The sequence below is a fragment of the Triticum aestivum genome, chromosome 2A (genome assembly GCF_018294505.1).
Source record: "Triticum aestivum cultivar Chinese Spring chromosome 2A, IWGSC CS RefSeq v2.1, whole genome shotgun sequence".
NCBI lineage: Eukaryota > Viridiplantae > Streptophyta > Magnoliopsida > Poales > Poaceae > Triticum > Triticum aestivum.
Window position 1 is genome coordinate 176,444,781 of NC_057797.1, and position 22,452 is coordinate 176,467,232.

General features: G+C 50.9%; 2 protein-coding genes across 2 annotated transcripts; one reads left to right on the plus strand and one right to left on the minus strand.

Moving 5' to 3' along the window:
* The first annotated feature begins 13,825 nt into the window (after positions 1 to 13,825).
* LOC123188207 (remorin 4.1) lies at positions 13,826 to 15,488 on the plus strand. The gene is made up of 2 exons (XM_044600244.1): positions 13,826 to 14,768; positions 14,876 to 15,488. Exons 1-2 carry the CDS (start codon positions 14,025 to 14,027, stop codon positions 15,065 to 15,067), a joined length of 936 nt encoding a protein of 311 aa, XP_044456179.1. The 5' UTR covers positions 13,826 to 14,024; the 3' UTR covers positions 15,068 to 15,488.
* Positions 15,489 to 17,091: 1,603 nt separating this feature from the next.
* Positions 17,092 to 22,368, minus strand: LOC123188208 (uncharacterized). Its single transcript, XM_044600245.1, has 3 exons — positions 21,989 to 22,368; positions 20,453 to 20,805; positions 17,092 to 20,347 (listed from the first exon to the last, which is right to left on the minus strand). Exons 1-3 carry the CDS (start codon positions 22,194 to 22,196, stop codon positions 17,354 to 17,356), a joined length of 3,555 nt encoding a protein of 1,184 aa, XP_044456180.1. The 5' UTR covers positions 22,197 to 22,368; the 3' UTR covers positions 17,092 to 17,353.
* Positions 22,369 to 22,452: the final 84 nt, after the last annotated feature.

Here is a 22,452-nt window from a genome sequence, read left to right on the forward strand (position 1 = left end):
AAGATTGCCGATTCCCAGGTGACAGCAGTCGAGTTCGAAGAATACAAGCAAAACGCAGATCCGAGTGACTTGCTGCGATCCAAGAAGCCCGCCACAGAGTCTGCATTCCAGTCGTCCGGTGAGACGAAGCCTGTTCACATTCACCCGACCGACCCCGAAGCAGCTCCGACCCGCATCTCCACGACACTCGACCCAAAATAGGAAGAAGCGCTCATCCAGTTCCTCCGTGAGAACTGGGACATTTTTGCATGGAAGCCCGCTGACATGCCAGGTGTTCCCAGGGGACTGGCTGAGCATCGCCTAAGAGTCGACTCGTCTGCAAAACCAGTCAAAGAGCATCTTCGGCGGTCCGCCGTCCAGAAGAGAAAGGCCATCGATGAAGAAGTGGCTCGACTGTTGGCGGCAGGATTTATCTGAGAGATATACCACTCCGAGTGGCTCGCTAATGTCGTCATGGTTCCTAAGAAGGACAAGTCGCTCCGAATGTGCATTGATTTCAAGCACATCAACCGGGCCTGCCCGAAAGATCACTTTCCTGTCCCTCGCATAGATCAAATTGTTGACTCGACCGCGGGATGCGAGAGGTTGTCTTTTTTAGATGCTTACTCCGGGTACCACCAGATCCGTCTGTACGGGCCCGATGAGGTAAAAACAGCTTTCATCACTCCATTCGGGTGCTTCTGCTATATCACCATGCCATTCGGCCTCAAGAATGCCGGAGCCACATTTATGCGAATGATTCAGAAGTGTCTACTCACTCAAATCAGTCGGAATGTGGAAGCTTATATGGATGATATTGTTGTCAAGTCACGAAAAGGTTCCAACCTGCTCGCTGACCTCGCCGAAACATTTGCCAACCTCAGAAGGTATGATATCAAGCTCAATCCATCAAAGTGCACATTTGGAGTTCTTGGTGGCAAGTTACTCGGTTTTCTCGTTTCCGAACGGGGAATCGACGCTAACCCAGAGAAGATTGGCACTATTCTCCGAATGAAACGCCCTGGGCGAGTGCACGATGTCCAGAAGCTTACTGGATGCTTGGCCGCATTAAGTCGATTCATCTCACGACTCGGTGAAAAGGCATTGCCTCTTTACCGACTGATGAAGAAGGCTGACAAGTTCGAGTGGACTCCAGAAGCTGATGCAGCGTTTGCCGAGCTAAAAGCTCTGCTCTCCACCCAGCCGGTGCTTGCTGCTCCAATCAGCAAAGAGCCTCTGTTGCTCTACATCGCAGCCACAGGACAAGTCGTCAGTACTGTGCTAACGGTCGAGCGGGAATAAGAAGGAAAAGCTCTCAAAGTTCAGCACCCAGTGTATTATTTGTCTGAAGTCTTGACTCCATCCAAGCAGAGATATCCTCATTATCAGAAACTTGTGTATGGAATATACATGACCACAAAGAAGGTTGCTCATTATTTCTCTGACCATTCCATCACAGTCGTCAGCGACGCTCCACTATCAGAGATTTTGCACAACAGAGATGCAACTGGTCGAGTGGCCAAATGGGCGATTGAACTTCTTCCCCTTGATATCAAGTTTGAGGCAAAGAAAGCCATTAAGTCCCAGTCAATAGCAGATTTCCTCGCCGAGTGGATTGAACAGCAGCAGCCGACTGAAGTTCACTCGGAGCATTGGACCATGTTCTTTGATGGCTCTAAGATGTTGAATGGTTCCGGTGCTGGGGTTGTCCTGGTTTCCCCCAGAGGAGATAAGCTCAGATATGTGCTCCAGATTCACTTTGATTCCTCCAACAACGAGGCAGAATATGAGGCCCTCTTATATGGGTTGCGCATGGCCATTTCACTCGGCGTCCGTCGCCTGATGGTCTATGGCGATTCGGATTTAGTGGTCAATCAGGTGATGAAAGAGTGGGACGTGAGAAGCCCAGCCATGACTGGATACTGCAGTGCAGTGAGGAAGCTGGAAAAGAAGTTCGAGGGGTTGGAGCTCCATCATATACCCCGACTGAAAAATCAAGCAGCTGATGATCTAGCAAAGATAGGTTCCAAGAGAGAAGCCGTTCCGAGTGGTGTGTTCTTGGAGCATATACACACTCCGTCAGTCAAAGAAGATCCTTTCACCGAAGAAACTCCACAGCCCAAGAGTGCCACAGATCCGACTAAAGTTGAAGTCCCAGCAGTGGTCGACTTGATCATGGAGGTTTTGGTGGTCATTCCCGACTGGACGATTCCGTATGTCGCATATATCTTGAGGAAAGAGCTTCCGGAGGATGAGGAAGAGGCTCGACAGATCGTCCGTCGATCTAAGGCCTTTACCGTAATCAAAGGACAATTATACAGAGAAAGCGCGACTGGAGTCGGTCAGAAGTGCATAACACCAGAAGAAGGTCGACTCATCCTCAATGATATTCACTCGGGGACCTGTGGTCATCATGCGTCCTCTCGGACCATCGTGGCCAAAGCATACCGAGCCGGGTTTTACTGGCCCAAGGCGAATGAGATGGCAAAAGAGATAGTGGATAAGTGTGAGGGATGTCAGTTCTACTCGAATATGTCGCACAAGCCTGCGTCAGCTTTGAAGACCATCCCACTCGTCTGGCCTTTTGCAGTTTGGGGGCTGGACATGGTCGGTCCTTTGAGAACAGGACGAAGTGGCTTCACGCATGTACTGGTGGCAGTCGACAAGTTCACCAAGTGGATCGAGGCCAAACCAATCAAGAGCCTTGACACCGGTACTGCTGTTAGCTTCATCAGGGAACTAATATTCAGATATGGAGTCCCGCACAGCATCATTACGGATAATGGGTCGAACTTTGACTCAGAGGAATTCAGAGCTTTCTGCGACTCCCAGGGCACACGGGTCGACTACGCATCAGTCGCCCATCCGCAGTCGAATGGACAAGCAGAGCGAGCTAATGGACTGATTCTTAAGGGATTGAAGCCTCGACTGATGCGTGATCTCAAACACGCGGCTGGAGCTTGGGTCGACGAACTTCCATCTGTACTCTGGGGACTGCGGACCACACCTAATCGGTCGACCGGAAGAACTCCATTCTTCTTGGTCTATGGAGCTGAAGCAGTCTTGCCGAGTGATCTTCTCCACAATGCTCCTCGAATTGAAATCTACAACGAAGCAGAGGCTGAACAGGCGTGGCAGGACGCAGTCGACCTTTTAGAGGAAGAAAGGGAGATGGCTCTGATCCGGTCGACCATCTACCAACAAGATTTGCGCCGTTTCCACGCCAGAAATGTGAGAGGTCGAGCCTTCCAGGAAGGGGATTTGGTTCTCCGAGTGGATCAGCACAAACCACACAAGCTTGCTCCTTCTTGGGAAGGCCCCTTTATAGTCACCAAGGTCCTCCACAATGGGGCGTACCGTCTTTATAACGTCGAGCATAATTTCGACGAGCCCCGAGCTTGGAACGCGGAGCTACTCCGCCCATTCTACACTTAAGTTTTATCATTCAGATGAGTTGCAATAAAGTACTTTTGTAGTTCATGGACCTCAAAATAATAGTGTCATAGTTCCTCCATAATATCTGTCACTTTTTATTTTTGTCCAATGAAATTCCCCTCAGTGGGTGACTTAGCTGCGAATCCGTTTTGCCTAAGTTATCAAAATCCTACCGAGTGGTAAGCCAGCCTTCCACTCGGAGGCTTAGCTGCAGCCTCGTGCTCGCCTAAGTTATAAAATCCTACCGAGTGGTAAGCCAGCCTTCCACTCGGAGGCTTAGCTGTAGCCTCGTGCTCGCCTAAGTTATAAAAATCCTACCGAGTGGTAAGCCAGCCTTCCACTCGGAGGCTTAGCTGCAGCCTCGTGCTCGCCTAAGTTATAAAAATCCTACCGAGTGAAGAGCAACCCTCTCACTCGGAGGCTTAGCTGCGAATCCGTTTCGCCTAAGTTATCAAATCCTACCGAGTGGTAAGCCTTCCACTCGGGCTTAGCTGCAGCCTCGTGCTCGCCTAAGTTATAAAAATCCTACCGAGTGGTAAGCCAGCCTTCCACTCGGAGGCTTAGCTGCAGCCTCGTGCTTGCCTAAGTTATAAAAATCCTACCGAGTGGTAAGCCAGCCTTCCACTCGGAGGCTTAGCTGCAGCCTCGTGCTCGCCTAAGTTATAAAAATCCTACCGAGTGAAGAGCAACCCTCTCACTCGGGGGCTTAGCTGCAGTCCAAGCACTCGCCTAAGTTATAAAAATCCTACCGAGTGTAGAGCAACCCTCTCACTCGGAGGCTTAGCTGCAGCCTCGTGCTCGCCTAAGTTATAAAAATCCTACCGAGTGTAGAGCAACCCTCTCACTCGGAGGCTTAGCTGCAGCCTCGTGCTCGCCTAAGTTATAAAAATCCTACCGAGTGAAGAGCAACCCTCTCACTCGGGGGCTTAGCTGCAGTCCAAGCACTCGCCTAAGTTATAAAAATCCTACCGAGTGAAGAGCAACCCTCTCACTCGGAGGCTTAGCTGCAGCCTCGTGCTCGCCTAAGTTATAAAAATCCTACCGAGTGAAGAGCAACCCTCTCACTCGGGGGCTTAGCTGCAGTCCAAGGACTCGCCTAAGTTATAAAAATCCTACCGAGTGAAGAGCAACCCTCTCACTCGGGGGCTTAGCTGCAGTCCAAGCACTCGCCTAAGTTGTAAAAATCCTACCGAGTGAAGAGCAACCCTCTTACTCGGAGGCTTAGCTGCAGTCCAAGCACTCGCCTAAGTTATAAAAATTCCACCGAGTGAAGAGCAACCCTCTCACTCGGGGGCTTGGCTGCAGCCATGTGCTCGCCTAAGTTTATCAAAATCCTACCGAGTGGTAAGCCAACCCTCTCACTCGGAGGCTTAGCTGCAGCCCTGTGCTCGCCTAAGGCATAAAAATCCTACCGAGTGAAGAGCAACCCTCTCACTCGAGGGCTTAGCTGCAGCCCAGTTCTCGCCTAAGTGGACTAAAGAATAAGTCGATTGCAGTACAGGCACCTTGCTTTGAACCTGCAAAAGACATTCCGAGCCGAAGGCAATCGTATTCAAGCACCAAATCCAAGTTTGAATCGACATCTAAAGGAACCGAAAGTGCTCAGGCGTCAAGCCTGTTAAGGATTGTCGGTTACAATTCCACTCGGCATACCGAGGCAAATTTAAAGCGTCGAGCCAGAAGAAGTTTTTTACCCCTCCTGTGGAGGGCTGGAAGGTGCAACAAATTCATCAAGGTCAATCCCGTCGGCGATCCGAGTGGCAGCTGCAAGGAAAGTTTCCATAAAGGACCTGAAGTCGTGCTTCTTGGTATTGGCCACCCGAAGGGCCGCCAGCTTCTCTTCTCGCGCATCTTTGCAGTGGACTCGGGCCAGACACAGAGCGACATCTGCACCACACCGAGCCGAGGACTTCTTCCACTCCTGCACTCGACCAGGGATCGTGTTCAAGCGGGCCATCAGCGACTCAAGGTCATTCTGAAGTGTCTCCTCAGGCCAGAGCATCGAGTCGATGCGAGATGTGGCGGCCTTCAGCCTTGCGAGATAGTCCACGACAGCTGCAACACGAGACTCCAGTCAGAAAACATCCATGGCAACTTCGTCGTTCACCGGAGAATTGATGGGGTCGAGGTTTGGCTCCAGTCGGCTGGTTTCTTCTTCAAAGTTTTGACAAAATTCTGCAAGGACGATCACTAAGTCAAGGGGATAGTCGAATGGAAAAAGCCACAATTGGAAATATTTGCCAAACATGGAGGTTTACCTTCAAGCATAAGAAACAGCTTCTTGGCAAGGCCACTCAGGAAGACCTCCAGTTCAGTTTTCTTCTCAGTCAATTTGCTGACTTGGTCGGTCAGGGCAGCTTTATCAGTTTTCAGTCGGCTGACCTCCTTGTTGGCAATCCCAAGAGCAGCTTTCAGATTGGTATTGTCTTGTTCGAGCTTGGTGACTGAAGCTAACTTCTCGTCAGCAAGCTTGATCTTCTCAGCTAGCTCAAGGTCTTTCTTCTGCTGGGCTTCCCTTACCTTACCTGCAAGTTACAGCAAGATCAGATTTTGAAACAAGCAAGGGGAAAAGCAGTCGTCAGGGTCTCACCAAACATACCTTCGGTCTCCTCCTTTGCCTTTGTCAGTTTCTCTTGAACCAGCTTCAAGCTCAGCTCGACTTGAGTATGTTTTTGTTCCAGCTCTGAGTAGCGAGCCACAAGATCACAAGAGTTCTGCGAAGAACCAATCGACTAAATGTCAAAAATAATTCACTTCCGAGTGAAAAAGGGAAAAACACACGTTTCTAAGACTACAGCCGAATACAAGCATTCGACCGTAGTCTCGGGGACTACACCCAGTGGGTGCACTCAGCATGCCCCCACTAATCCTGTTGAAGACAAAGTCGACCAGTCGACCTCAAAAAAAAAGTACGAGATGCATTCTCTAAGACTGTGATCAACTGCAAGCAGTCGACCACAGTCTCGGGGACTACACCCAGTGGGTGCACTCAGCGTGCCCCCACCGGTTTGTGAAATCCAGTCGACCAGTCGACTGACAGAAAGATCGACATCATAAAGCCTAAGGCCGACTGCCAGCAGTCGACCTTAGCCTTGGGGACTACACCCAGCGGGTGCACTCAGCGTGCCCCCGCTAACACGGAGTTTATTCGACACACCCAGTGGGTGACTACTATAAATTCCGGAAAAGAAAAGTTTTTGGTAGCATATCCAACAGAACAAACAGCGGTCGACTGACCTGGACATTGCTTTGGAGGGCAGAACTGGCGTCATAAGCTGCCTGGCTCGCATCCCGGATAGTCTTCAGCTGCTCCATCATGAGTCCCGCCTGGCGTATTGCCTCCTTCGCTGCGCCAGCTTGGTCCTCTGGGACGTGGTGCGTCGTGAAGAGGGAGGGCTGCTGAGCACTCGTCAGCGGATTTGCGAAGGACACCGTGTGTCGAGTGGTGTTCTCTTCCTCCACAGTCAGAATCTCAGGCGCCGTCACATCCTGAAGCACCTTACTGGCGGACGCTTTCCGACTCCTCCTGCGTGCCAGTGGTTCTTCATCCTCGTCATCATCAGGAAGATTGATAACAGTATTGGGTGGAGCTGCGGAGAAGAATTAGAATCAGAGATCGCGAGTCAGTCGACTAAGAACGGCGTCAAGAATACAGTACCTGGGTTCGAAGTCGCTGCGTCCTCCATCTCGTGGTCATCAGCCCGAGCTGAGGTTTCAGAAGTAGCAGCACTGCAACTCCAAAGGATCAGTCGACTAGCTTTAGCGTCGACCAGAGACAAAGTTCACACAAAATGAGAAGATTCAAACGACACAATTACCCTGATATGGTGGGGATGGACACCTTCATCTTCGGCAGGAGCTTGGTCGGCTTTGGCGAAGCCCCCCTAGGCTGCTTCGGCGCCTTTTCAGTCGGCGCTGGAGAGGTGGTCCTAGGGCGCTTGGTCGACTGCGTCGCAACCCCCTTGCCACGTTCAGTCGAAGGGTCGTGGACGAGCTTCGACCGCCTTTCCGAGCGCGGTGGCACGACCTCCTCCTCTTCCTCCTCGTCTTCGGCGTCGTCATCATCGTCGTCGTCGTCATCATCGTCGTCGTCGTCCCCTGCAACGTCCGAGTCCCATTCCTCCTCGTCCTGGCTCTCGCCCCCACTCGCCTCACCCTCCTCAGTCGGAGTTTGTGCCCCATTGGGCATCGAGTACAGCTCGGTGAGGGCCTAGCAGATATCAAGACAATGATCAGTCGACCAGTCGGCAGAGTAGACAGGGATGAATGCGACAAGAATGCAGTGGAGAGCAGGGCAAGTGTACCTTATTTGGATCGCTGTTGTGGTCGAGTGGAGGAATCCTTCTGGCTCCGCGTGGGTTGTCCTTGTTTCCGGTGACGGCTGCCATCCATCTTTCCAGAGTGACATCGTCGACTGCTTCTGGATGGACTCTAGTCTCGTCTTCGGTCCCACAGTACAACCACATGCAGTGGCTCCGGAACTGGAGGGGCTGGATGCGACGCCTGAGGAAGACCTCCAGGAGATCCATGCCCGTCACTCCCTCCCGAACCAACTGCACCACGCGCTCCATCAACATCTTCACGTCAGCTTTCTCCTCCGGGATCAACTTCAGGGAGGAGGGCTTGTTCACTCGGTCCATGGTAAACTGTGGGAGTCCACTTGACTGTCCCGGCGTCGACTGGTCCCGGCAGTAGAACCAGGTCGACTGCCAGCCTCTGACTGACTCGGGAAAGGTCATGGGCGGAAAGGTGCTCTTGTTCCTCACCTGGATGCCCAAACCCCCACACATTTGGACGACTCGGGTCTTTTCGTCGCCTGGACTCGCCTTCTTCACGGTCTGGGAGCGACACGTGAATATATGCTTGAACAAACCCCAGTGCGGTCGACAGCCCAAGAAACCCTCACACATGGACACGAACGCGGCAAGATAGGCAATGGAGTTTGGGGTAAAATGGTGGAGCTGCGCTCCGAAGAAATTCAAGAAGCCACGAAAGAAAACACTCGGCGGCAAGGAAAACCCACGATCCACATGGGTGGCCAAAAGCACACACTCACCCTCTTCTGGCTGAGGCTGCCACTCCTTCCCCGGAAGCCTCGCAGCTCCGTGGGGGATCAAGCCCTCGTTGGCCATGTCGAGAATGTCATTCTCAGTGATGGTCGACTGGATCCAGTCTCCTTGGACCCAGCCTTTCGGCAGGCGGGATCTGGACGAGGACCCTCCGCGGCTGGTGGATCTCCCCTTCGCCTTCTCCGACGCCGACGCCTTCTTTGCACGCTCCCGCGCCGCCGTCTTCTCCTTGGCCATGGTCGCCGGCGAGATGCGCGAAGGGAAGTGGTGCTGAGGCGAGAGCGAGCACGCTGGGCGGAGAAGAAGGAAACAGAGAAAGAGAGAGAATGCTAAGGCGCAGCACAGAAATCCTCGCCGGGCACATTTATAAGGTCCCTTCCGAGTGGATGATAGGTGGGCCCGGTCGATCTAATCATATCTGGAACAGTTATGCAGACGGGATACGTGGCGAAAAAGGCGGCGCGGAGATCGAGGCGTCCATGCCCCGTCCCATCCGAATGCCGCGGTCCGCCCCGCTTCGCGCGCGCCCCCAAATTTCGCATCCCGCAGAATCCGCGAGCAACAAATCAGTCTGTCAGGCGCGGTGTTTCCGGCGATCCGTCGCTCGGAGATCGTCGAAGCCTGAAAGATCACTCGACGCAAAAACAGAATGGATCAAGTCGACTGAAGGCAAGTTGTTTCCTGTCGACGAAGAGATTCTTTGGTCCAGAACAGCGCACAACCGGAGCGCAAAGGTTAATCGGAAACGACATCAACTCCTTCTTCACTCGAAGCCTCAATCCATTCGGGGGCTAATGATGGGGTTATATACCTAGGGTAGGGTCATGGACCTGATCCAAGTAACTTACCCCAGGACATCCTTAGAAGAGGTCGCCTTCCAGTCGACCAACGAGGATTCACTCGACTGGCCTGAAGGACTCGACCACGAAGACTCACTCGACCACCAGGAGGTCAAGAGGCACTCTGCACTGCAACGGCCTGTAATCAAGTAGACTTTATGATAGTAAAGGCACTTTATGTGGGGCGTTACCAGTAACGCCCCAGACTTAACTCACCTTAAACCCTCTCCTGCGTGGGCTGGCTGGGGTCCTGGCGCACTCTATATAAGCCACCCCCCTCCACAGGCAGAAGGGTTCGGGACCTTGTAGCTCATATACACATAATCCACTCGACCGCCTCCGGGCTCCGAGACGTAGGGCTGTTACTTCTTCCGAGAAGGGCCTGAACTCGTACATCCTTTGTGCTTACAACCTCTCCATAGCTAGGACCTTGCCTCTCCATACCTACCCCCCCACTCTACTGTCAGGCTTAGAACCACGACAGTCCGCACACTTAACGTTCGGTGACGACCGGTATTATCAATTTATGTGTTTTGATGAACCGAAGATTTTTCAAAGTCCCGGATGTGATCACGGGCATGACGAGGAGTCTCGAAATGGTTGAGACATAAAGATCGATATATTGGATGCCTATGTTTGGACATTAGAATGCTTCCGAGTGGTTCGGCCATTTTTTCGAAGTACCGGGAGGTTACCGGAACCCCCACAGGAGAAGTTATGGGCCTTATGGGCCATAAGAAGGAAGCACACCAGACCACAAGGGGCAGGTGCGCTCCCCTTGGGCAGGAGGCCGAATTGGAATAGGTCTGGGGGGGGGGGGCTTTCCTTCTCTCCTACTCCTCCTTCCCTTCTTCTCCTACTCCAACTAGGGAAGGGGGGAATCCTACTCCCGGTGGGAGTAGGACTCCCATAGGGCGCGCCATAGAGAGGGTCGGCCCTCCCCTCCTCCATTCCTTTATATATAGAGGAGGGGGGCACCCATGGACACACAAGTTGATCATTGATCCCTTAGCTGTGTGCAGTGCCCCCCTTCACCATAATCTACCTTGGTCATATCATCGTAGTGCTTAGGCGAAGCCCTACGACGGTAGCATCATCATGACCGTCAACACGCCGTCGTGCTGACGAAGCTCTCCCTCGACACTCAGCTGGATCGAGAGTTTGTGGGACGTCACCGAGCCGAACGTGTGCAGATCACGGAGGTGTCGTACTTTCGGTACTAGGATCGGTCGATCGTGAAGACATACGACTACATCAACCGTGGTGTCATAACGCTTCGCTTATTGTCTATGAGGGTACGTGGAAAACACTCTTCCCCTCTCGTTGCTATCCATCACCATGATCTTGCGTGTACGTAGGATTTTTTTTTGAAATTACTACATTCCCCAACATGTAGAACCACTCTTGTTGCCAGACCTTGACGGTCTCCACAAAGGCCCCTTTAGGCCAAGTGGTGTTGGGGAGCTTGCTCACCATGGCGCCGCTGCAGTCCGGTGTGCTGCCCGTCGACCACCTTCGGCTTCACATTGAAGACCTTGAGCCAAAGGCCGAAGTGTGGGGGGTGCGGAGTAGCGCCTCACACACGACGATAAACGCCAAGATGTGCAGGAAAGATTTTGGGGCTAGATCATGGAAATCTAGCCCCAAGTAGAACATGAGGCCACGGACAAAGGGGTGGATGGGGAGCCCTAGCCCGCGGAGGAAGTGAGGGATGAACACGACCCTTTCGCCGGGCTCCGGGGTGGGGATGACTTGCTTCTTGGCAGGGAGCCTGTGTGCGATGTCCGCAGACAGATACCCCGCCTCCCGGAGCTCCTTAATGTCCTTCTTCGTGATGGAGGAGGCCTCCCACTTTCCCTTGGAGCCAGATCCAGACATGGCCGGAGAGGTTGACGGTGGTGGGAGAGATTGAAGTTTGGGCGCTGGGGCTCGAGGATGGGAAAGCGGGAGAAGGAAGAAGGTATGGGAAGAAGGAGGAATCTTTATCCTCTTATATAGGCAGTGAATATCAACCCCCCCCCTCAAGCCTTAAAACTCGCCTGTTCCCCTGGGGTGGTGCGAATGGCACAGTTAGATTACCCAAACCATATCGATGAGGATCCCGCAATAAGTGGACACAATCTTTGTTTTGACAAGACATGTCAATAGAGGCTGCGCCTCGAAACACGAAGCGGGAGGCGAAAAACGGTTCAAAATTTTAAAGGGGTTAGATGTGGCGTTTCACCAAAAAATTGTCAATTGACAGGCATTATTTTGATTAAATATTTTGCCTTCGTGGTTGAGGGTTGTGATTATCATGCAGAGCCGGATACAACTCTTTCATTCAGAAGATTTCTTTGAAGTATTCGGGAGGAGGAACCCGCCTTGCAATGCTGAAGACAATTTGTGTGCCGAACATATTGTCATTGAAGACTGGTTCTGGGGCTACTGAGGGAGTCCTGGATTAGGGGGTCCTCGGGTGTCCGGGCTGTGTGATATGGGCCAGACTGATGTGCCATGAAGATACAAGGTAGGAGACCTTCCCCCGTGTCCGGATAGGACTCTCCTATGCGTGGGTGGCAAGATTGGCGTCCGGATATGTAATTTCCTTCTTCTGCATACCGACTCTGTACAACCATAGGCCCCTCCGGTGTGTATATAAACCGGAGGGTTTAGTCCGTAGAGGTTATCAGAATTCATATAGGCTAGATAGCTAAGGTTTAGCCATTACGATCTCGAGGTAGATCGACTCTTGTAACCCCTATACTCATCAAAGACAATCAAGTAGGAAGTAGGGTTTTACCTCCATTAAGAGGGCCCGAACCTAGGTAAACATTGTGTCCCCTTTGTCTCCTATTACCTTCGATCCTCAGACGCACAGTTCGGGACCCCTTACCCGAGATCGGTCGGTTTTGACACCGACAACACCCGCTCCGCATCCTCCTCCCTTGCACAATATCCACCATGACAGCGAGTGGGAACGCTCCATGGGAGAGACTGTCGCCGGATATGAAGCACGAGATCGCCGCCCTTGTGGCCGCCTGGCAGAGCTGTCGTGCCATGCGGATCGAGGCCGACATGCCTGCCAGCTTCCTCGAGCTCTCCGTCGACGATCCCACAATGGAGAGGAGGTCCGACGAGGACACCGCCCCGGAGCCGGCATCGGTGCATGCCTGCTTGACCATAGAGCAGGCGTAGGCGCATTACGACGCCGCCACGGCGGATGAGGAGCAGCCTGCGCGGGCTCCTATGTCGGCGTTCCGGCAGACGCAGGAGGAGTAGAGGTACAACCTGCTCCTCCTCAAGCAGCACCGGATGACGGAGGGCCAAATCTACGGCGAGTGCGCAAGCGAGGAGGTCGTAGCTGCCATGGCCACGACGAACTCGTACTTCGTCGCGGAGCAGCAGATGCTCTATAAGGCCATGCGTGCTCAAGGCGACACTCGCAACACAGTACCGGCGCAGCCGGACGCAGACGCGGCCGCACAAGCGCTGGCGGTCGAGGACGAGAACACCGCCAACTGTGCGTCCTACATGTCGTTGTCCAACTTTCGGGTGCACTTGTGGCAGGTGGACAGTGACAGACCATCCACGTCTATTATAGAGCTCACGTCCACCGGGACCGGCAACGGATAGGTCGCAGACTCCTTCGAGGATGAGTAGGGCATGGGAGGTGGCAAGGCATTGTGTCCCAAATGGGTCGGTCCGTCTCCCATGTTCTACTCTTCCTCGCCGAAGACCGCACTTTCACTTCACGGGTCTTAAACCTCGTCGCTGTTCATGGAGATAACAGATGAAGAACGTGGTCGCCGGTGCGGAATACAAAGGAAGTGGACGATGGGTACCGCCGTAAGATAGCTTTAGGGTCGGACCCATTTGTTTGTCCTAAATGTTCAAAATGTACTGAAAAATCTTTGTAATGTAATGAATTTCGTTTTGTGTATATGAAGATTCGCCATTTTTGCGTGAATTTTGTCTAGTTAGTTGGTACCCGACATGAAATGTATGCGGGCAGCATTGGGTGATCGTCTCCCGCCAAATGTCTCCTCCCACAAAAAGCGCATCGCCGAAAATACTGAAATAAATTCACTAATAATGCGAGCATCAGAACTTAAACACTGATGGTTTGGGAATACCACTGCCCCTCAAATCATCCAATCCAACCACAGGTTGGTTTGCACGTCGGAGATGACTCGGTACTAGTATACGATGGAAACCTGCAGAGTGCAAAGAGATGGCCAAAAAAAATCATGTGGTATTATTAAGGGAGGCAAAGACGATGATGCATGATGGAACGGAAATATGATAGTGTGAGTCAGCGCACTTTGCCCACGCGACCCTTGCGCTCCCAGAAAACAAACATAATCTCCGGAATAAGAAAGCGCGACGAAGCAGCACCAAAAGGAGCGGGAATGGAAACCGAAATAGGAAAATATCCCGATTTCTTTCCTCTCACTCTCTAATCCCCGCCCTCCATTGGTGGGCGCCTCCGCTGCCACAACCTGGCCTCTATTTAAGAAGGCTCCTTGCGCCACCATCCTACTCACCACCACACCACAGACCACACCCGCACCGCTCAGCTCAGCTCGATCGCGTCCCCAGCCTCAGCTCTGCTCCAACCGAACTCAAATTAATCGCAGATGGTTTCTTGTGCGCCAGTAGTGGCTTAGCGCATTAGCGGCGGAGGTTGGTACGATCAGGTAGGCCGGAGGTGAGGTGCCACATGTTGAGTGGACAAACGGCGGTTAGTGGCAGCAGCAGCAGCAGCAGCAGCAGCATCGTCAGCCGCGGCGTCGAGCAGGGGAGCGGGAGCGGGGAGCAGCAGCAGCACCAGCGGCTGCCGATCGAGGAGGAAGAGGAGGAGCCAGAGTTCAGGGACATCCACGCGCTGAGCCCGCCCCGCGCGCTGAGCCTGTACCGCCGGAGCCGGCCGGGCAGCAGGGACTCGTGGGGGTCTGCGGCGGGGGCAGGGGGGAGCAGACACACGTCGATCCGCTCCGTCGGGAGCGACACCGCCCCCAGCGAGCTCTTCCCTACTATGAGCAGGGAGTTCTCGGCCATGGTCGCCGCAGCAGCCAGCGCTAACGCCTCGTCCTCCGCCGCGGCGGGCCACAGGGAGAGCGTGGACCGCGCGGCGAACGAGGACGCGCTGGGGAGGATCGGCGAGGAGGAGCTGGAGGAGACGAACCCGCTGGCCATCGTGCCGGACAGCAACCCCATCCCGTCGCCGCGCCGGGGGCTGTCGCCGCGCCCGGTGGAGGTGGCGGCGCCCGGTGCCGGTGCCGGACAGGGCGACGAGGTGTCGGTGGGGCAGGTGAAGAAGGGCGAGGTGGAGACCAAGATCGCGGCGTGGCAGATCGCGGAGGTCGCCAAGGTCAACAACCGCTTCAAGCGCGAGGAGGTGGTGATCAACGGGTGGGAGGGCGACCAGGTCGAGAAGGCCAGCGCATGGCTCAACAAGTACGAGGTACTACACACTGCTCCAATCCTCTCCATCAACGATCAATCCGCACCACACCATGCTCTCTCTGAATGAATTCTGATCGTGTGAATGTGAAACTCCGGTGCGTGCAGAGGAAGCTGGAGGAGAAGCGGGCCAAGGCGATGGAGAAGGCGCAGAACGAGGTGGCCAGGGCCCGGCGGAAGGCGGAGGACAAGCGCGCGTCGGCGGAGGCCAAGAGGGGCACCAAGGTGGCGCGCGTGCTGGAGCTCGCCAACTTCATGCGGGCCGTCGGGAGGGCGCCCACCAAGCGCTCCTTCTTCTGAGCCGCCCAGGCCTGCTCTGCTGCTCCTCCTCCTTGATCAACGTCCCGCCATTGTTTCGCTTTTTACTCGCCGTCGCCGTCGCCGGATCGTTCACCGCTTCGCTTCACAGGAACCTCCTGTGCTCGCTGCTTCGCTGTGTGGAACTCTCATTTTAGTGTTGTATCCACATGTATGGTGTGGTGTGCCATCGTTCCCTCTTTCTTCCTCTGCATTTCTCGTGTTCGATATGGAGTACTTAGTACATAGCATAAGAATGGAAGGGTGTGCTCTGCCTGCTCAGTCCAAGTGCAAGAGCCGCCTGTATTTTGTTTTTGTTTTTGTTTTTTGTTTCCGATCAAGGATATTGTGTGTGTGTCAATATGAACAAGATATGCAGTAAATTACTGTTGTGTGGTGTGTGCACATTCGCAAGCCTTTTGAATCACCAGTTTCTCGATTTCTAAGTGTTCATCCGTGTCATTTATTTCAGCTGAACAGTCCTTTCTCTGTCCCCCAACACCTTGTTCGGCTTCTTTTATGGTTTCTTCAATGCTCAACTAACAACACTTTGACATAAAAAAACTTGGAGGCCCAGTGTACTGACGAAGAGTTGCTTTTGTTTTGACTTCTCAAGATCTAGTGAAGAGTAGTCAAACGATCAGTAATTTGGAACTCAAGTACTAAACTGAGTTTTCTGCCTTGATGATGGCATGCGACCTACCGGCTTCACTGTGAACAGCAGAACGTGCCCTGACTTGTCACTTCACCGGCAGAACGTTAACTAGGTGAGAGTCACTGGTGCGTATTCGAGAGAAAAAAAAACAAGGTGACAGTCATGCAGCACGCATGACATATCTGAGCGTATCCATTGCAAATCGGAAATTATTTTTATGTGTTGGTCTCGCGTAGTTCGATAATGCTCCAAATTAGCACAACCAAGCTCAACCAACATCAGTTACGTACCCTCGATTGACAGTGACCTGTGCTCTTCATATTGCTCTTGTGTGCTGAATTCAGAAGTATCTGAGCTTGGCAACTTTGGATTCTCAGCATGGGGGCATAGAATAATGACGCTCGCCACTTTCATATACTAGTACTACATTTTATACGAATTCCGCAGAAATTTCAGTTCGATAAGAAAGAACAGGATCTCTGCGAATCAAAGAATTGTTAAGATTTCTGTTGACTAGAAATAGTAGTTTGATGGTAACAGCGTGCCTGTGCATGTGAATGCAGCACATGTATGCATTTTTTTGCTGTTGCATTGCATACCATCATCATGGACACAAGACGACCAGGCGTCAATGCTGGATCAGACAATACCTGAATAATTCCGTGCGCTTGTTCAAAGAGAGAGGATACGAATCCCATGGATCCCCTGCACTTGGACACCTATATTGGCGAGCATGGCCAGGGAGTGGGCCTCCGTCTTGTAGTTAAATGTCTCTACCTTGTAGTGGGGCGCAGCGGCCCATGAGCAGGACCAGCCCATGTGCATGCATGCATCATCGTCCTCTCTCTAGCCTAGAGAGAAAAACATGGTGGGGGCAACAAGCAAGCTCACATGCCTACACAATGTGAGCCTGTTCTCCTGTTTGATCACGTCGCATATGGCGTGTTCCGAATAATTGGTGGTTACATTGATCATGATACGGTAGTGAGAATCCAGTAGTGAATTACTACTGGCCGGGGCTTCGTGTTAATTTTCTTCCGAGTGGAAATAGGCTTACTGGTTGCTTTTTGACCCAAAGGAAATAAAAAAGCTATCGTGGCTTATAAAAGGGTTTTCGACACGCTCTTATATTATGGTACGGATGAGTATCAGATAATCACAGTACACAACTAAAAAACATACTCCCTCCGTCTGAAAATACTTTTCGAAGAAATGGATAAACAAGTAAGCACTATCACAAAATATAAAAGAGAAAACTACCATAAAACAATAAATATTCTTCACAAGAAGATGACGTGATCTTCATGTCTGAAGAACATTTTCAGAGTGCTCGTATGATGAAGTTTACTCTTTGCAGTTTTGGATACTTCAATGATTTAAAGGTCAGTTTTCATAAGGTTAAACTTTGTTATTTTGGTCACGCTAAATATGCTGCACACCACACGGCAGAAAGGCAAAGTGAGCCAAAGCTACATTTATACTGTTCGGGGAGATATATACACAAAAGCTGCATGGCCGTGGAAGAAAACTCTGTGATCACTTTTGTACATGCCACACCAGTTAAGAAATAACTAAAAAGTGCAGCTGAGGATACGAGTCTTATCTCTGATAAGTAGAGCCATTACGCATTTAACCTAGATGAGGCTACCAGGATGTTCTCCACTGCTCCCTCCAACAAATGTCTCTGAAGTTTTTGGCAGATTGTCTACACTGGCAAAAAGCTCGTCCGCCGCAGAAGCATACAAGCTTGAAGGCTCTGGCAGATCAACCACGTCAGCGAAAGGCTCGTTCACTGAAGGAGTATATGTCTCTGAAGGGTTTGTCAGATCAACCACATCAAGCAAGGGTTTGTTGGAGGCACAAGCATCGACCTCTGACGATACCGGCGCATCAACCACGTCAAATAAAGGCCCATCCATGGCAAAGGCATCATCATCTGAAGATGGGAATGTAGTGAACAAATGATCCGAACCAAGGCCAGCAGCATCACTGCCAGCCTCCTCCACAGCAGAAATTTGCGATTCAGAATCAGATGATTCAGCAAGCAAGACTTCAAGAGAAGGGCTGCTTGTACTCATTCTCTTCGATACGAAAGCCATTCCCAATATGTCATTCTCCTGTGAGCCCACAGTTGGTCTTACATCAGGACCAGCTCCATTGCCCGCAAAAAGATCTTCCACATGATTTCCAGCCGCGACATTCCCTGAACTAGTAGCTTCTCTGTAAGAATCTCCATCAGATGGTTCCATACTACTCAAATCTGACAAGGAGTGTTCTACCTCTGGTTTTCTGGAGCTTTCCCTGGGACCTGAGTGCAAGCTGCTACAGAATACAGAGTCCATCCCGCCAGAAAGCCTAATGCTGCCCTTTGTATTCTCCAGAACTCCATCCTCATCTGACAGGGTTTCCATTGCATTGGTACTGTGCCCACCAGAAAGCATAATGCTGCCCTTTGTATTCTCCAGAACTCCATCCTCATCTGACAGGGTTTCCATTGCATTCGTACTGTGCCTGTTAGCACCATTTGCAGGAGCTGCATGGCTTGATGGTTCAAAGGTTGTCTCGATGGATATGTCATCACAAAAATTTCCATCTCCCTCATCAACCTCTAAAGCTTTCTTCAATAGCGAAAGTTGGAAGATTGGGTTCTGCTGGCTCGCTTTGCTGTCACCACCTTCCAAGTTCTGATGTGCTCCTGTCAATGTTCTCTGGAAGGACGGAATTGCAGCGTCACCACAGCACACCTCAGAAGTACCATTCCTAAAAGCAATCCGTGCCGCCAGAAACTCTGCCAATGGTAAGGAAGGTCTGCTTTCATCCACTTGAGCTGTCTCACCAACAGATTGAAATATGGTAGGAGGTTTTGCCTGAGTTCCGCCATCAACAGACCCGAGGTGTGTAGCAAGCTGAGAAGGATCATCCACAGGTTCACTGCTTGTGACAAGCGGAATCATGTACGAACTAGGACCATTGTTCTGCCCATTTACCTGAGTGTAATCATCTATAGATCCTGTAAGAGACTGTGAAGGAACAACCAACAGTTCAGTGCTAGCAAATGCCTTCTTGTCCGGATTCATATCAATATTCTGTCCATTTACCTCAACACTGCTAACCAAGTGTGCCTTAGATACAGAAATGAGTGGAGCCGCATCAACCTCCTGAAAAGATATCAAGGTACTAATCTTCTTTGTGTCACCAAAGATGCCATGAAAGTCGTCTTTAGTGGATGTGTCATGAAGATGTCCATGAGAAGGGAAGGAACTAGAGGAATCATCAGTATTTCCACAACTTACATTACTGGCAGTGCAAGCAACAGACTTTGAAGGTGATGTTCCTTTGGTGGAAGTGAGAAATGCCTCCAAGGCAGACGCTAATGCGCCATCGACAGATACAGGAGTTTTGCCTTTGAAGCTGTTGTCAGTGCTTTTGCTCAGAGTATCATTAGAATTTGTACGACCATCATCAACATTGTCAGCTTCTGCTTGTTTATCTTCCTCCACTTCATCCTCTTCATCATTTAGGAATTCAGGAACCTTGATAACTAGACCTGGGGAAGTCTTGCGTTCTCTCTCAACAGGTAAAGGCCCACCATGAAGCTTCTCACATATAAACCCAGGTTCACAGATGAAATCAGGTGCCTTAAGGACCCTTGGCACAACATTAGGTCCATGTAAATTAACTGTATTCTCATCAGCCACATCACAATTAGAGTAATCTTCTGAAGAAAATTCAGGTGCCCTCATAACCAAGCCTGGCTGCCTGTTCATCACAGAGGCAGAAGTTCCAGAATTCCCACCATTATGTTCCTTTTGCTGCGAGTTAATTGTATCAGGAAAAACATTTGGTGCTGACATTCTTGCAGAAGAACTTCGTAGAGACTGAATCTCCACAGAGAATGAATCAAACTGCTGCTCCAGTCGTTGAAGCCTTGCCTCAATGCTACTGAGGGGCCTCATCATTTTGTCCTCAAACCTAGAGCAACATAACTCCACCTTCTCCACCTTAGAGATCAGAGTATCCAGCATTCTCTCAATGTGATTGTGTGGAGTAACATTTTCATTCATAATAGGACTAGCCTCCGGGTACAGATTTGATACTGTCTTATCCTTCGCCAATGTCACTTGTGCATTTTCTGTTGTTTTTACAGGCAATGGAAGAGGCTTGGGATCATTTAACGGGAACTCATGTTGGTTGCCATCATCATCACATATCGTACCACTCTGCGCAGGTGGTAGTCTGCTCTGCACTCCAGCTGGCCTAAATTTGGAATCATTTGTACCATACAGCCCTGCTTCTTTCGCTATGTTTCCACATGGGATGCTATCTTTCAACGCGCAGCCTTCAGGAAGTTGGGCTTTCAAGCCTTCAGCAAAATATTTGTCATCTATTTTGCAGTCCCTAGATTTGGAAATTTGCATAAGGCCAGGAACAAGCATAGCCAACAAAGAACTACCTCCCATGTTTCCAGGACCTGCTACTGAATCATCACTGCTGGATTCAACAAGATCAGCAAATATGTAGATCTCTTCAATATGCACTGATGTCTTTGACTGAAGTGAAAGAAGACGGACAGTAAGAGATACACATGGGTTTGCATCAGTTATCTCAGCAGTTGCTTCGTAGTGAGCCTGGAATGGACAAAGTAAAACAAAATTGTAGTATACGTAAGAAGCTAAGAAAATTTCTTTGATAGCGAGTACTAGACAATGGCTGCTGATAAAAAAGGGAAATACCAGAGTATTTTTCTGGCAGATTCCTATCGCATTCCTTTCTTCTTGAGATTCTGGCGTGTAATTTCCAAGAGGAGACTCAGGAATTTTGACTTCAACCCAGCTATCTTCATCACTACTACTTGTAACACTTTTGGCCTCTTGTTCATGCTTTTCGCCGGTTGCAGCATTGCTACTTGCCTGAGATACACATTCTTCACCAGGAGGCTGCGGTTCTTGAGCAGCAATTCCACAGCGTACAGTGCATAGATATTCTTTACTTGCATCCTTCAGGTCAGTTGAATAGTATATTTCATAAGTTCGAGCTGTGCTTCGCACATACACTCTATGAATCTCGTACTTTCCTGTGAAACTAACTGAAGAAAAGAAATGGATTAGATACACTGATAATGAAATGGAAAATGGTTTGATATTTATTAGCAGTAAAATATCGCATAGTATTTCTGGAACAAGATGGAGACTGCCAGGAAACTGGGTCATGAAAGGCACTGTGGTGTACGCAGAATGAGATGGAGCCTGACTCCACAAAAGGATGGATGTACAACGAGAAATAAAAGTATTGCTTCCACTGTTTGTATTCTAACATAAGCTAGCCGTCAAAATTCTGCAATTTATCCCAATTAAAGGAAGGAGATAGATCATGGGAATTTCAACATGATCGATGTTGGGTGGACTATTCATACGGAACAACTTACTTTGATTTCAGGCTAGTCGAAGATGTGGAAGCTAGAGTTGTAAGATGATGCAGATATATTCTAAAGTAGTACACGAAACACCAATTACGGTGATCATGTGCAGAATAAGAAACACTGGAGTATAATGTATTTAAGATATTTAAAGCTAAATGCTCGGGCGTTGTTATGGAGATTAAATGCCCGCGCATTGCTACAAAAGTTCCGTCCCACAATGTAAGATGTTTTTGCAAGCCATTTTAGCTTGTAAAAACGTCTTATATTATGGGACGGAGGGAGTATTTAATTGCATGAGCTGGTTAGACGCTTGTGTCATTGTAGTACCTAGCTTTGTGCAGATAAAAAAAAGTACTATCTCAAAATATACAGCAATCAAATCAACTAACCAAAGGATCGTGATACATCTGTCTGCTAAATAGAAAGTAGCATAATTGCAGAAATTAATTTCTGGCAACTTAAGAGGCAATCTCAGAGGGTGAATGGACCACCACCAACTCAGATATTATAACAGTTTAAGATATACTGCAGTTTGTGGTATCCACTTCTAGCATGAGCTTGTGAACAAGAACTGGAGCATCTATGATGATATTGTAGTCCAATTTCAACGGACTCTGCACTGGAACCCAAAACAGCGATGGCCAGTTTGGGGCTTGGCTTGTGCTAGCCAACTAGGGTTTATCCACCCATACGCTGACTACGGCGACAAAGCAATTCCCGACAGCGCGTGCATCTGCATCCAACCAGCGACAGGAACCATCGCAACAAAGCAATTCGCGATCAAACCGCGCAAACTCCTCCAGTAGGCTCGACCTTTCCAGAAAATCCAAGAGAGAAAACGAGTACTCACTCGTAACATCGCAGGGAGTTGGATCCTCGCTGCCGTCGGACGGCGGGCGGGCGAGGACGACGGCCGCGGGGGAAGTCTCGGCGTCGTCTTCGGTCGTCTCGAACGACACGGCGTCCTCGACCGCCGCGCCTCCGGCTGGGGCCCAGGTGCTAGTCGCCGTCCATGGCCTCCCGGGCTCGCCTACCGATCCCGATCCAGGTGTCCCCATCGCTCGCGGTCGCCGCCGCCCGCCGCTTGGGCGGAGACGGTGGGTATCGGCGGTGGCGTGCCGGCGGTGTTCGCCGTTGGTCGCCTCGCTCACTTCCGGATTCCGCGAGCGCTCGCTCGGTACGCGAATCTGGTGCGGGATCCGATCTTACGGGCCCTCGCAGTAGAAGATTTGGGTTGGCCGCGTACTTCGTCGTCCTACCGTTAGGCCTGTAAATGACGCCGACTCAACCTATGGGCCTTCCGCGCGTTGGGCT

Coding starts and splice junctions, on each gene's coding strand:
- LOC123188207 (XM_044600244.1), top strand. CDS start 14,025: ATGTTGAGTGGACAAACGGCGGTTAGTGGCAGCAGCAGCAGCAGCAGC. Junction 14,769..14,875: donor CATGGCTCAACAAGTACGAG/GTACTACACACT, acceptor CGGTGCGTGCAG/AGGAAGCTGGAGGAGAAGCG.
- LOC123188208 (XM_044600245.1), bottom strand. CDS start 22,196: ATGGGGACACCTGGATCGGGATCGGTAGGCGAGCCCGGGAGGCCATGG. Junction 20,806..21,988: donor AACTCCCTGCGATGTTACGA/GTGAGTACTCGT, acceptor TCTTTTCTTCAG/TTAGTTTCACAGGAAAGTAC. Junction 20,348..20,452: donor TCTGCCAGAAAAATACTCTG/GTATTTCCCTTT, acceptor TGTCCATTCCAG/GCTCACTACGAAGCAACTGC.